The 10,407-nt window shown below is 38.1% G+C and overlaps 1 protein-coding gene and 1 long non-coding RNA gene across 2 annotated transcripts; one reads left to right on the plus strand and one right to left on the minus strand.

Moving 5' to 3' along the window:
- Nucleotides 1-3,956: 3,956 nt before the first annotated feature.
- On the minus strand, nucleotides 3,957-6,050 carry LOC125277789. The gene is made up of 2 exons (XR_007186987.1): nucleotides 5,904-6,050; nucleotides 3,957-5,456 (listed from the first exon to the last, which is right to left on the minus strand). It is a non-coding gene; the product is annotated as an uncharacterized LOC125277789 (long non-coding RNA).
- Nucleotides 6,051-6,052: 2 nt separating this feature from the next.
- Nucleotides 6,053-7,783, plus strand: LOC125277788 (sphingosine-1-phosphate phosphatase 1-like). The gene has a single exon (XM_048206292.1). It carries the CDS (start codon nucleotides 6,338-6,340, stop codon nucleotides 7,127-7,129), a length of 792 nt encoding a protein of 263 aa, XP_048062249.1. The 5' UTR covers nucleotides 6,053-6,337; the 3' UTR covers nucleotides 7,130-7,783.
- Nucleotides 7,784-10,407: the final 2,624 nt, after the last annotated feature.

Raw genomic sequence — 10,407 nt, forward strand, 5'->3', positions numbered from 1 at the left:
GCCGCGAGGGCCGGTGTTGTCATGGCACTGGGTTGAAATATGGATGCTCTAGAAACTGTGGACGCGGCCAAATGTACTAAGCTGAGTTGCCTAACTTTTTCCTAAAAACCATTCAGTGACGGATTTATGCCTGGACGGCCCAGGGCGGCACGGGGCACCCGCGCAAGAAAAAACAAACAAACGAATGCGCGATCGGGTTTTACCGCTCATTTGCACGCAACGTCAATGATATCATGTCACTCAGTGAGTAAATTAACCTGGTCGGGAGGGACTCGGAGTGTGCGCCTGGAGAAGACAACTCACTCAAAAGTAACGCTAAATTATGGTAAGGCAAAAGGTCTAAGCCACCGGAGGCCGATTTAAGTAACGTAAGTTACATAAATAAAAAGGAAGAGGGGAAAACATGCAAAAGATAAAGGCATGTATGCAGCTTACTCATATCGTAATAATAGTAGGCAAATAATAAAATATGGCCTATCACTTATGTTATGTTGCTTGCTATGCTATTACACATTGGCCAACAATATTCATTTTTCTGTCCAACTACCCAGATAGCAAACTCACTCCGCAACGGATCCGCCCCGGAGGTATCACAAGCTCCGGAACGGATCCGCAAAACGGGTCCGGAACGGAGTCCACTTGCACAACGCAGCGGATCCGGAACAGATAAGGATTGTGGATCCAGTTCTGATCCGGTGCAGACCCACCCCGTGTCTGCCGATAAAGTAGTTCATCCGCTGCGGATCCGACCCGTTTATGAAGCAGCTGATCCGCCGCGGATCTGATCTGGACCCGTTTATGAAGCAGCTGATCCGCCGCGGATCTGATCTGGACCTGTTTATGAAGCAGCTCATCCGCCGCGGATCCGATCTGGACCCGTTTATGTGGTTCATTTGGTCTGGATACCCTTCAGATCACTCTCGAAATAGTATTCTGGCCAAAACTGGCTACACAGAAATATTTAAAATCTAATGGACCAACATCAGATAGACTGGATTGCTATATAAAAGCTTGAATATTTAAAGGTGCCCAAGAATGCTTTTTCACAAGATGTAATATAAGTCTAAGGTGTCTCCTGAATGTGTCTGTGAAGTTTCAGCTCAAAGTACCCCCTAGTTTTTTTTAATTAATTTTTTTAACTGCCTATTTTGGGGCATCATTAACTATACACTGATTTTGGCAGCGCCACCCCTTTAAATTGCGTGCTCCCTGCCACACGAGCTCTCGACTATATTACAGTGCATTTACAAAGTTCACACAGCTAATATAACCCTCAAATGGATCTTTACAAGATGTTCGTCATGCATGCTGTATGCATACTTCGAATTATGTGAGTAAAGTATTTATTTTGATGTTTACGTTTGATTCTGTATGAGTTTGAGGCTATGCTCTGTGGCTAACGGCTAATTCTACACTGTTGGAGAGATTTATAAAGAATGAAGTTGTGTTCATGTCCGCACATTTATTATATGTTAAAAGCTGTAGTTGTGGACCTGATTAAAGTAAGATTAAAAACTGTTTTAAACTTGATTTAGCCAGCTCTTTTGTCAAATACTGATAATGGTCACCATTATCAGTATTTGACAAAAGAGCTGGCTAAATCAAGTTTAAAACAGTTTTTAATCTTACTTTCCTCAGATGAAAAATGAAATAGAAAGAAGAAATAACGTTACTCCAAAAAACACACTGGCGGCACTTGATTGAGCTGTAAGCTGCAACAGAACACACACACGGTAATTTATTAATTATGAATTAATAGGATGTGAAATAATTATCTGAAACAACATTACATGACTATTCTCCATCTCATTTTTTTAAAAAATAGACTAAAACAACTAGAAGTTCAGTGAAAAATAATAGGTAACGTTAGGCCTAACATTAGCTTATCTCGCCTGCTATTTTACTGGAAAGGGGTGAAAATTTGCGTTTAGGATTGGACTGAAACCCGAACAGTTTATTAAATCGCCCCACCTCTCAGAAAGATATGAAATTCTGTCCAAATAGCGTTTTACTCAAAAGGTTATTTGCCAAATTTTTTTACTCAAATCTAAGTTAACGCGAATGACACTGAAGAGCTAACTTGTCCATGTGGTCATTTTTAAAAACATCAAACAAAGCAATGAACGGTAATGTTACTGGACACAGCTGTAAAAATAAAGCATATTTTAACTATTCTTACCGTCTTACCGCAAGCTGGCGACTTGAAGGCGAATCTGCCCCGGAGCCTGTTGCTAGCTTAACCAGACAGAAAAATTTGATTTTTGTAACGTGTAACTTTTAGCCTACTTTAATATTTTACTGTGAAGTTGTGCAATTTTGTAGGATTTATGGTATTTTGTGTTATTTATTTGCCTCAATTTGTAATAATTTAAGTATATACATTTATTTAAATAGCAACATTTTATGTTAAATCCACTTTAATAAAGATCTACATTTCTAAATTTCATTCATAGTGATAGACATGAAAAATGTGCCTGGGTTTAGTGGACGATTACTGCCATCTACTGGAAAGCAAACACTTAATTAAAGGTGTCCTAGAATCAAAATTTGAATTTACCTCGGCATAGTTAACAAGAGTTCAGTACATGAAAAGACATATTGAGTTTCAAACCCCATTGCTTCCTCCTTCTTATATAAATCTCATTTGTTTAAAAGACTTCCGGAAAACACGCGGATCTCAACATAACCCCGACTGTTACGTAACAGTCGGGATCATTAATATGTATGACCCCAATATTTTCATATATGCCAGCCCATGTTCAAGGCATTAGACAAGGGCAGCCAGTATTAACGTCTGGATCTGTGCACAGACAATGTAAGCCAGCAAGAACAACAGCGAAAAATGGCAGATGGAGCAATAATAACTGACATGATCCATGATAGCATGATATTTTTAGTGATATTTGTAAATTGTCTTTCTAAATGTTTCATTAGCATGTTGCTAATGTACTGTTAAATGTGGTTAAAGTTACCATCGTTTCTTACTGTATTCACAGAGACAAGAGCCGTCACTATTTTCATTTTTAAACATGTGGAGTCTGTATAATTCATAAACACAACTTCATTCTTTATAAATCTCTCCAACAGTGTAGCATTAGCTGTTAGCCACAGAGCATAGCCTCAAACTCATACAGAATCAAACGTAAACATCAAAATAAATACCTTACTCACATAATTCGAAGCATGCATACAGCATGCATGAAGAACATCTTGTAAAGATCCATTTGAGGGTTATATCAGCTGTGTGAACTTTGTAAATGCACTGTAATATAGTCGAGAGCTCGTGTGGCAGGGAGCAGGCGAATTAAAGGAGCGGCGCGCTGCCAAAATCAGTGTATAGTTAATGATGCCCCAAAATAGGCAGTTAAAAAATTTAATAAAAAAAAATCTATGGGGTATTTTGAGCTGAAACTTCACAGACACATTCAGGAGACACCTTAGACTTATATTACATCTTGTGAAAAAGCATTCTTGGGCACCTTTAAATTAAAATTAAAATAACATGAATTTTTAACTACAGCCACTAGATGGCTAGAGAATTAATCAGTGGTTCACATTATAAAATCTTTATTATAACTATAAAAATAACTCTATATCAAATTTTAGCATTTTTTGTACTATCATTTGTACTATCATGGGTATTTGAAGATATTTTTGAAAAATACAATTATTTACAAGGCTGTAGAGAACAGTGCACTATTGCAGACTTATATACTGAGGTTTTAATTACATTATTTTAATATAGTCTGTCGTGAATTAAAGTGGGCCGGTCTAAGGCATGAAACTACAGGGCTGAAAATGAGTCCCAATCCGGTGTTACAATATATTCGGTTCCTGAAATATTCTGTTCCACTGGGTGGCGCTTACGCGAATATTCATGATATCCTCATTTTGTGGGCGTGTCCTTGAGAGAACGCGAAAGCAAATGGAACTGAAAATATTAGTAGACGCTTCTCAAATCGAATCGGTTTAATGGATTATTTCGAAAAGGTAATACAATATTCAGTGTTAAGCAACAGTTCACATGTTCAAAGTAATACATAGTTTGTATAATATGATAAATCGTCTGAGCTATTTTGCCTGATTGAGTGCAGGCATTCAGATAAACAGAAGGATACAGCAGAGCAAACATGAGCGAATAACCTTGTTTTACACTGATGTGTTTTCTGTTTAGTGTTTTTATTTGTGAGGCTTTAAAAAGTTTTTGAATAGTTTGATTAGTTTGCTTCCTTCGTTGTCATTCTGTGACTATAACTACTGCATAGTGTTGACAACTTGAAATAAACCTCTACAAATGTATCGGTGTCCTAATAAATTAAGCTATAGACTGGTGTGAATATTCTGTCATCCTTAATTTCTTGATTATTTTGATATTTTCAGTGTTTATCACCACAGTAAGGCTACCCTTATCAACTCTAAACTACAAATATTTCCTGTTTTCTCATATTTACTGGATATTATGACAAATTTTCATTAAAGTCAAACAAGTAAATGCACACTTGATGTTATTTGTCACATATTTTGTTGCAAAGCAATAACTACATTTTTCGAACATTTTCGAACAGCAAATTTCTTAAAAAATATATTTGTACAAACAAAAATATTCAACAACTGAGACATAAACTGAACAAATTTCACAGACATTTGATGGACAGAGTATTTGAAAGTCTGCACCAGCTGGTTTAGAGCATCTCATCCTCAGCACCAGATTTGCAGCTCTTGCTGTGAGATGTTACTCCACTCTTCCATCAAGGCAATTCACGCTCTCAAACATGTCTGGTGGGACTTATGGTCACATGTGGTTTGGCACTGTAAGGACAATCAGCTGCATGTCCTTCTGTCTCCCTGTAGCACTGTCTCAGACATCTTACATTACAGACATTGCAGTTTATTGCTCTGTTCACATCTGCAGTCCTCTTGTCTCCTGCAGCAGGACTAAAGCACATTCACAGGTGATCAGAGACCCTGGTCATCTTTATTCTGGTGTTTTTCAGAGTCAGTAAAAAGGTCTCTTTAGTGTTCTAACTTATTGTAACTGATGACCTATATTGTAGGTGCATGTGCAATAATTGAAAAAAACATGACAAACATTGTTAAAACCCTTTCTAAAGATCTGTAAAGCTTATTTGGAATGCACAAAATAATCTTTAAAATATTATCCTGAAAATTGACCTTTCTTTTTTTGGTGTTTTTTTTTTTAAACAACAAATCATATAAATAGGCCTACTAATTACATTAAATGTTATAACAAGTACAGAAGTAAATACTCTATGAATGTAACTCAAATTGAAAAGACATTCAAAACAATATGTGAAAAGAAGAAATGCTAAAGGTTCTGAGGTAAATATTAAAACAGGGCCTTGGCACTCGGGAACAGCCTTCATTATGTCCGGATCACACACTGCCAGAACTATCCAAGACTTCAGCTCTCAAATCCAATCTGAAACAGACAGCAACTTTACAAGATGATGAGTATGATGTGGAAACATCACAAAAGCAAAACAAAACCATAGGACATTGGTGATAATAACAAGTATAACGTCATCTTGTAAAGTAGCTGCTTATTTTTTTCTGTGCATTTGTGCTGTATTACCTCACAGAAATAAATGATATTATTATTATCAGAATTATTTTATTTCACTGCTTTTTAAATAGTTTTAAATCAGGTAGGCCTACATAAGGTTGTTTGAGTAGCCTAGCCTATGTGTTATGTTTGACACATTTCAGGGGTTTTGTGCTGCAATATCCTGCCTTGTCAAACTTTAAATATAATAAAACTAAACTATAATTTCCTATCATAATTATAATATTTTGAACAAAAATAACATTTAAGTAGCTGCTGGCATGAAGACTGTCATCAAAACAAAGTTCCAAAGGTATATTCCAAAGGAATATTTTATTACCTTTTCGAAATAATCCATTAAACCGATGCGATTTGAGAAGCGTCTACTAATATTTTCAGTTCCGTTCGCTTGCGCGTTGTCTCAAGGACATGCCCACAAGAGGAGGATATCATGAATATTCGCGTAAGGGCCACCAGTGGAACAGAATATTTCAGGAACCGAATATATTGTAACAGATCTACAGTGCGTCATTACTAGCCCGCGTCTCCGCCTTCAAATACGTACATCTGCCGGATACTTCCTAGATCCTAGTCAGAAAGCCACTCTATTTTACTAATGTCTCTTGTTGTTTGAAGACTCGAGGGTTGTATCGTTGTATCGACGTACAAAATAGTCTGCCATTGTTTAGCACAGCTTTGCACGCGCTTGTGTTTACAGCATCACGAGCAGCGCGTGTGATATTGATTCAGTGTTAGAGCTCTTTCGGTTTCACTATGGCAAGCGAGGCGCTCCACAAATTCGTTTGCCTTTGTCGATACCTACAGGATCCCTGCCATGTCGCCAGATTCCAGCAGTTTTGCGGCGTCCGCGGGACGTTTCCTAAAAAAACAGCCGAGGCTGACGCGAAGCTTGCGGTCAACGATGCTTGCGTGGGGCAATGTCAGGAAGACCGCGCGGCTAGTGGGGATTCAGCACACGGACTCGCGGGCCAAAGGCTGAGAAAAAGTTTAAATGCCGCTGGAAATGATGAACAGGACGAAAGTCCCGCTGATTTTCTCAACGGACCCTCGGGGCGAGAGGCAGAGAGAGACTCCAAAGGCAGAGTGAAGCCTTTACGCAGGAACTCATTGACTGGTGAGGTTGGCCAGGAGTTCATCATCGAGAACAAGTTTCTCTTCTATCTCTTCACCATTGGTTCCGAGCTGGGCAATGAGATGTTTTTCATCGTGTTCTTCCCTTTCTTGATGTGGAACGTCGATCCCTATGTGAGCCGGCAGCTCATCGTGGTGTGGGCTTGGGTGCTGTTCATCGGCCAGTCCACTAAAGATCTGATCCGGTGGACCCGTCCTGCCTCTCCTCCTGTGATTAAACTGGAGGTGTTCTTCAACTCGGAGTACAGCATGCCCTCCACACATGCCATGACCGGCACCGCGATGCCCTTCTGTCTATTCATGCTCACATGCAGTCGCTGGGAGGTACAGTATACTTGTACACAAAACCAAGCCGATAATCTTACCCACGCGAAACAAGTAGTTGACTGTTTCTGTTTATGGGAATGTGTTTAACTAACTAGCATTTTTATTTTACGAAATATGCATTAGCACTTATTCCTATTCACTTGTACTTCATTCGTTACATAGGTTAATATTACTGTTCCATAGTTACTGCCACTGGCCACAAATAGCAAATTTTGGGTATCACTCCCATTAGTTATTAATAGTTAAAGGAATAGTTCACCCCAAAAGGGAAATTATCCCATAATTTACTCACCCTCTCAAGCCATCCTGGGTGTATATTACTTTCTTTTGTCAGCCGAACACAATCAGACTTGTATTAAATAAAATACTGGCTCTTCTCAGCTTTGTAATGGCATTGTATAGTGCCCAAGTTTTTGAAGCTCCAAAAAATGCATCCATCCATCATAAAAATAATCCATATGACTCCCGTGGGTTAATAAATGTTTTCTGAAGTGAAGCAAAGAAGAATATCCATATTTAAAGCTTTATAAACTAAAATCACTGGCTTCCAGCAACGGCCGTGCGCAAGGGTGACCAAACTATGAAGTAGCCATACTGGCTTGACTATATATGGAAAGTCAAAACTAATTCTATTTAAAGGGTTAGTTCACCCAAAAATTAAAATAATGTCATTTATTACTCGCCCTCATGCCGTTCCACACTGGTAAGACTTTCGTTAATCTTCAGAACACAAATTAAAGGGTTAGTTCACCCAAAACTGAAAATTATGTAATTAATGACTCACCCTCATGTCGTTCCAAACCCGTAAGACCTCCGTTCATCTTCGGAACACAGTTTAAGATATTTTAGATTTAGTCCGAGAGCTTTCTGTCCCTCCATTGAAAATGTGTGTACAGGTATACTGTCCATGTCCAGAAAGGTAATAAAAACATCATCAAAGTAGTCCATGTGACATCAGAGGGTCAGTTAGAATTTGTTGAAGCATCGAAAATACATTTTGGTCCAAAAATAACAAAAACTACGACTTTATGCAGCATTGTCTTCTCTTCCGGAATCCTTTCCATTGAATTGATTCCATTGAATTGATTCCATTGAATCCTTTCATCTGTCGGCATTGGTAATGCACTTTTACGTTGCGTTGGTTGTTTTTGGCGATTAGGACATCCGCGACATGCACACTTACGCACCATTTTAAAAAATATAGCAATACCAAAATACAAACAATGTAGAATAGCTTGAATACAGCGTGCGTCTCCCTCAGACTGTAAACGAAGCTCTGGTGCACTAGATAACATGTCAGCAGCGTCTTACATCAGCAGCGTCACTGCGGAGTCGTGAACCACACTCCGGAGCAGAAGGGGGCGGTAATGCACCAATAAGCTGGATGCCAACTGCCGTAAAACAGGAAAGAAGAAGAAGCAGCGGAGTCATGAACGCGAATTGACAACAGACCCGGAAGAGAATACAATGCTGAATAAAGTCGTAGTTTTTTTATTTTTGGACCAAAATGTATTTTCGATGCTTCAAAATGTTGCGGATGTCCTAATCGCCAAAAACAACCACGGCGACGTAAAAGTGCATTACCAACGCAGACAGATGAAAGGATTCAATGGAATCAATATAATGGAAAGGATTCCGGAAGAGAAGACAATGCTGAATAAAGTCGTAGTTTTTGTTATTTTTGGACCAAAATGTATTTTCGATGCTTCAACAAATTCTAACTGACCCTCTGATGTCACATGGACTACTTTGATGATGTTTTTATTACCTTTCTGGACATGGACAGTATACCGTACACACATTTTCAATGGAGGGACAGAAAGCTCTTGGACTAAATCTAAAATATTTATAGAATATAGAATAATTTTCATTTTTGGGTGAACTAACCCTTTAAGATATTTTTGTTGAAATCCGATGGCTCAGTGAGGCCTGCATAGACAGCAATGACACTTCCTCTCTCAAGATCCATTAATGTAGTAAAATCAGTTAAATCAGTTCATGTGAGTACAGTGGTTCAGTATTAACATTATAAAGCGACGAGAATATTTTTGGTGCGCCAAAAAAACAAATAACAACTTATATAGTGATGGCCGATTTCAAAACACTGCTTCAGAAAGCTTTGGAAGCGTTATGAATCAGCGTATTAAATCATGATTCGGATCGCGCGTCAAACCGCCAAACTGCTCAAATCACCGCTGATTCGACACAAAAGATTCATAACGCTCCGAAGCTTCCTGAAGCAGTGTTGAGATCTGCGATCACTATGTAATTCGTTATTTTGTTTTTTTAAAAATATTCTCTTTGCTTTATAATATTAATATTGAACCACTGTACTCACATGAACTGATTTAAATATGTTTTTAGTACCTTTATGGATCTTTAGAGAGGAAATGTCATTACTGGCTATGCAGGCCTCACTGAGCCATCGGATTTCAACAAAAATATCTTAATTTGTGTTCCGAAGATGAACAAAGGTCTTACAGGGTGTGGAACGGCATAAAGGGTGAGTAATAAATGAACAGAATTTTCAGTTTTGGGTGAACTAACCCTTTAATGACATAATGCAGATCAACAAGGTCGTTTACACCACGCTCTCTCGTCTCGAATATGAACTCGTTTTGGAGCGTTAAAACCTTTTTAATTACTTTTAATATTCGCACTCAGAATTCAGTGTTTTTTGTTGTTTTATGTTTTTTACACAAGCAAAAAAGTACACTTTTCAGCTTTCAGGCCTTCTTTAGTGTGTGTGTGTTTAATGACATAAGAAATATTTTTAATATAGGATATAAATACTAGGGATAAATACTAGTGCAGTCAGTGGTGTCAAGCTTTGTTCCTAGAAGGCACCATCCTGCAGACTTCAGGTGTACCAATGTCTCATAAATGGGTATTATTATCTAATAAGCTGAAGCACTAGTACAACTGAAATACATCCTTGTAAATATTGGGAAAATTACTAGGAGAGCCACAGTTCTTTGGCCCGGTACAAAACCTTCATCACGGGCCCTCTGGCACATTCACTTGGTTGAAATTGGTTTCCAGGCCTGGGACAAAAGGTACAATTGGCCCTGATTACTTAATTAATAGCTGCTAGTAAAGCTGGACTATGTAGCAGCAAAAATTTGAATGCTTACATGCATGATATTTGAACCACAGATTCCCATAGAATTCACTAGGAAACATGTTCAATTTGCCCAGCCTTTTAAGAGTTTTAATTTATCATTTGTCTGAAGCTAATTCCTTTAGAAAATGTTATTGAAGAATGAATGAAATTCTCCAAAATGCACTAATATATTTTTTTTTTTTTACTGTATTAAAGAACATATTGCATAGTCCCTGAATGCAGTGCATTAAGTTGTGAACCT

This window comes from Megalobrama amblycephala, linkage group LG11 (assembly GCF_018812025.1).
Source record: "Megalobrama amblycephala isolate DHTTF-2021 linkage group LG11, ASM1881202v1, whole genome shotgun sequence".
NCBI classification, from domain to species: Eukaryota; Metazoa; Chordata; class Actinopteri; order Cypriniformes; family Xenocyprididae; genus Megalobrama; species Megalobrama amblycephala.

Excerpts from the sequence above, each read along its gene's own strand:
- LOC125277788 (XM_048206292.1), top strand. The coding sequence starts at position 6,338 with ATGGCAAGCGAGGCGCTCCACAAATTCGTTTGCCTTTGTCGATACCTA.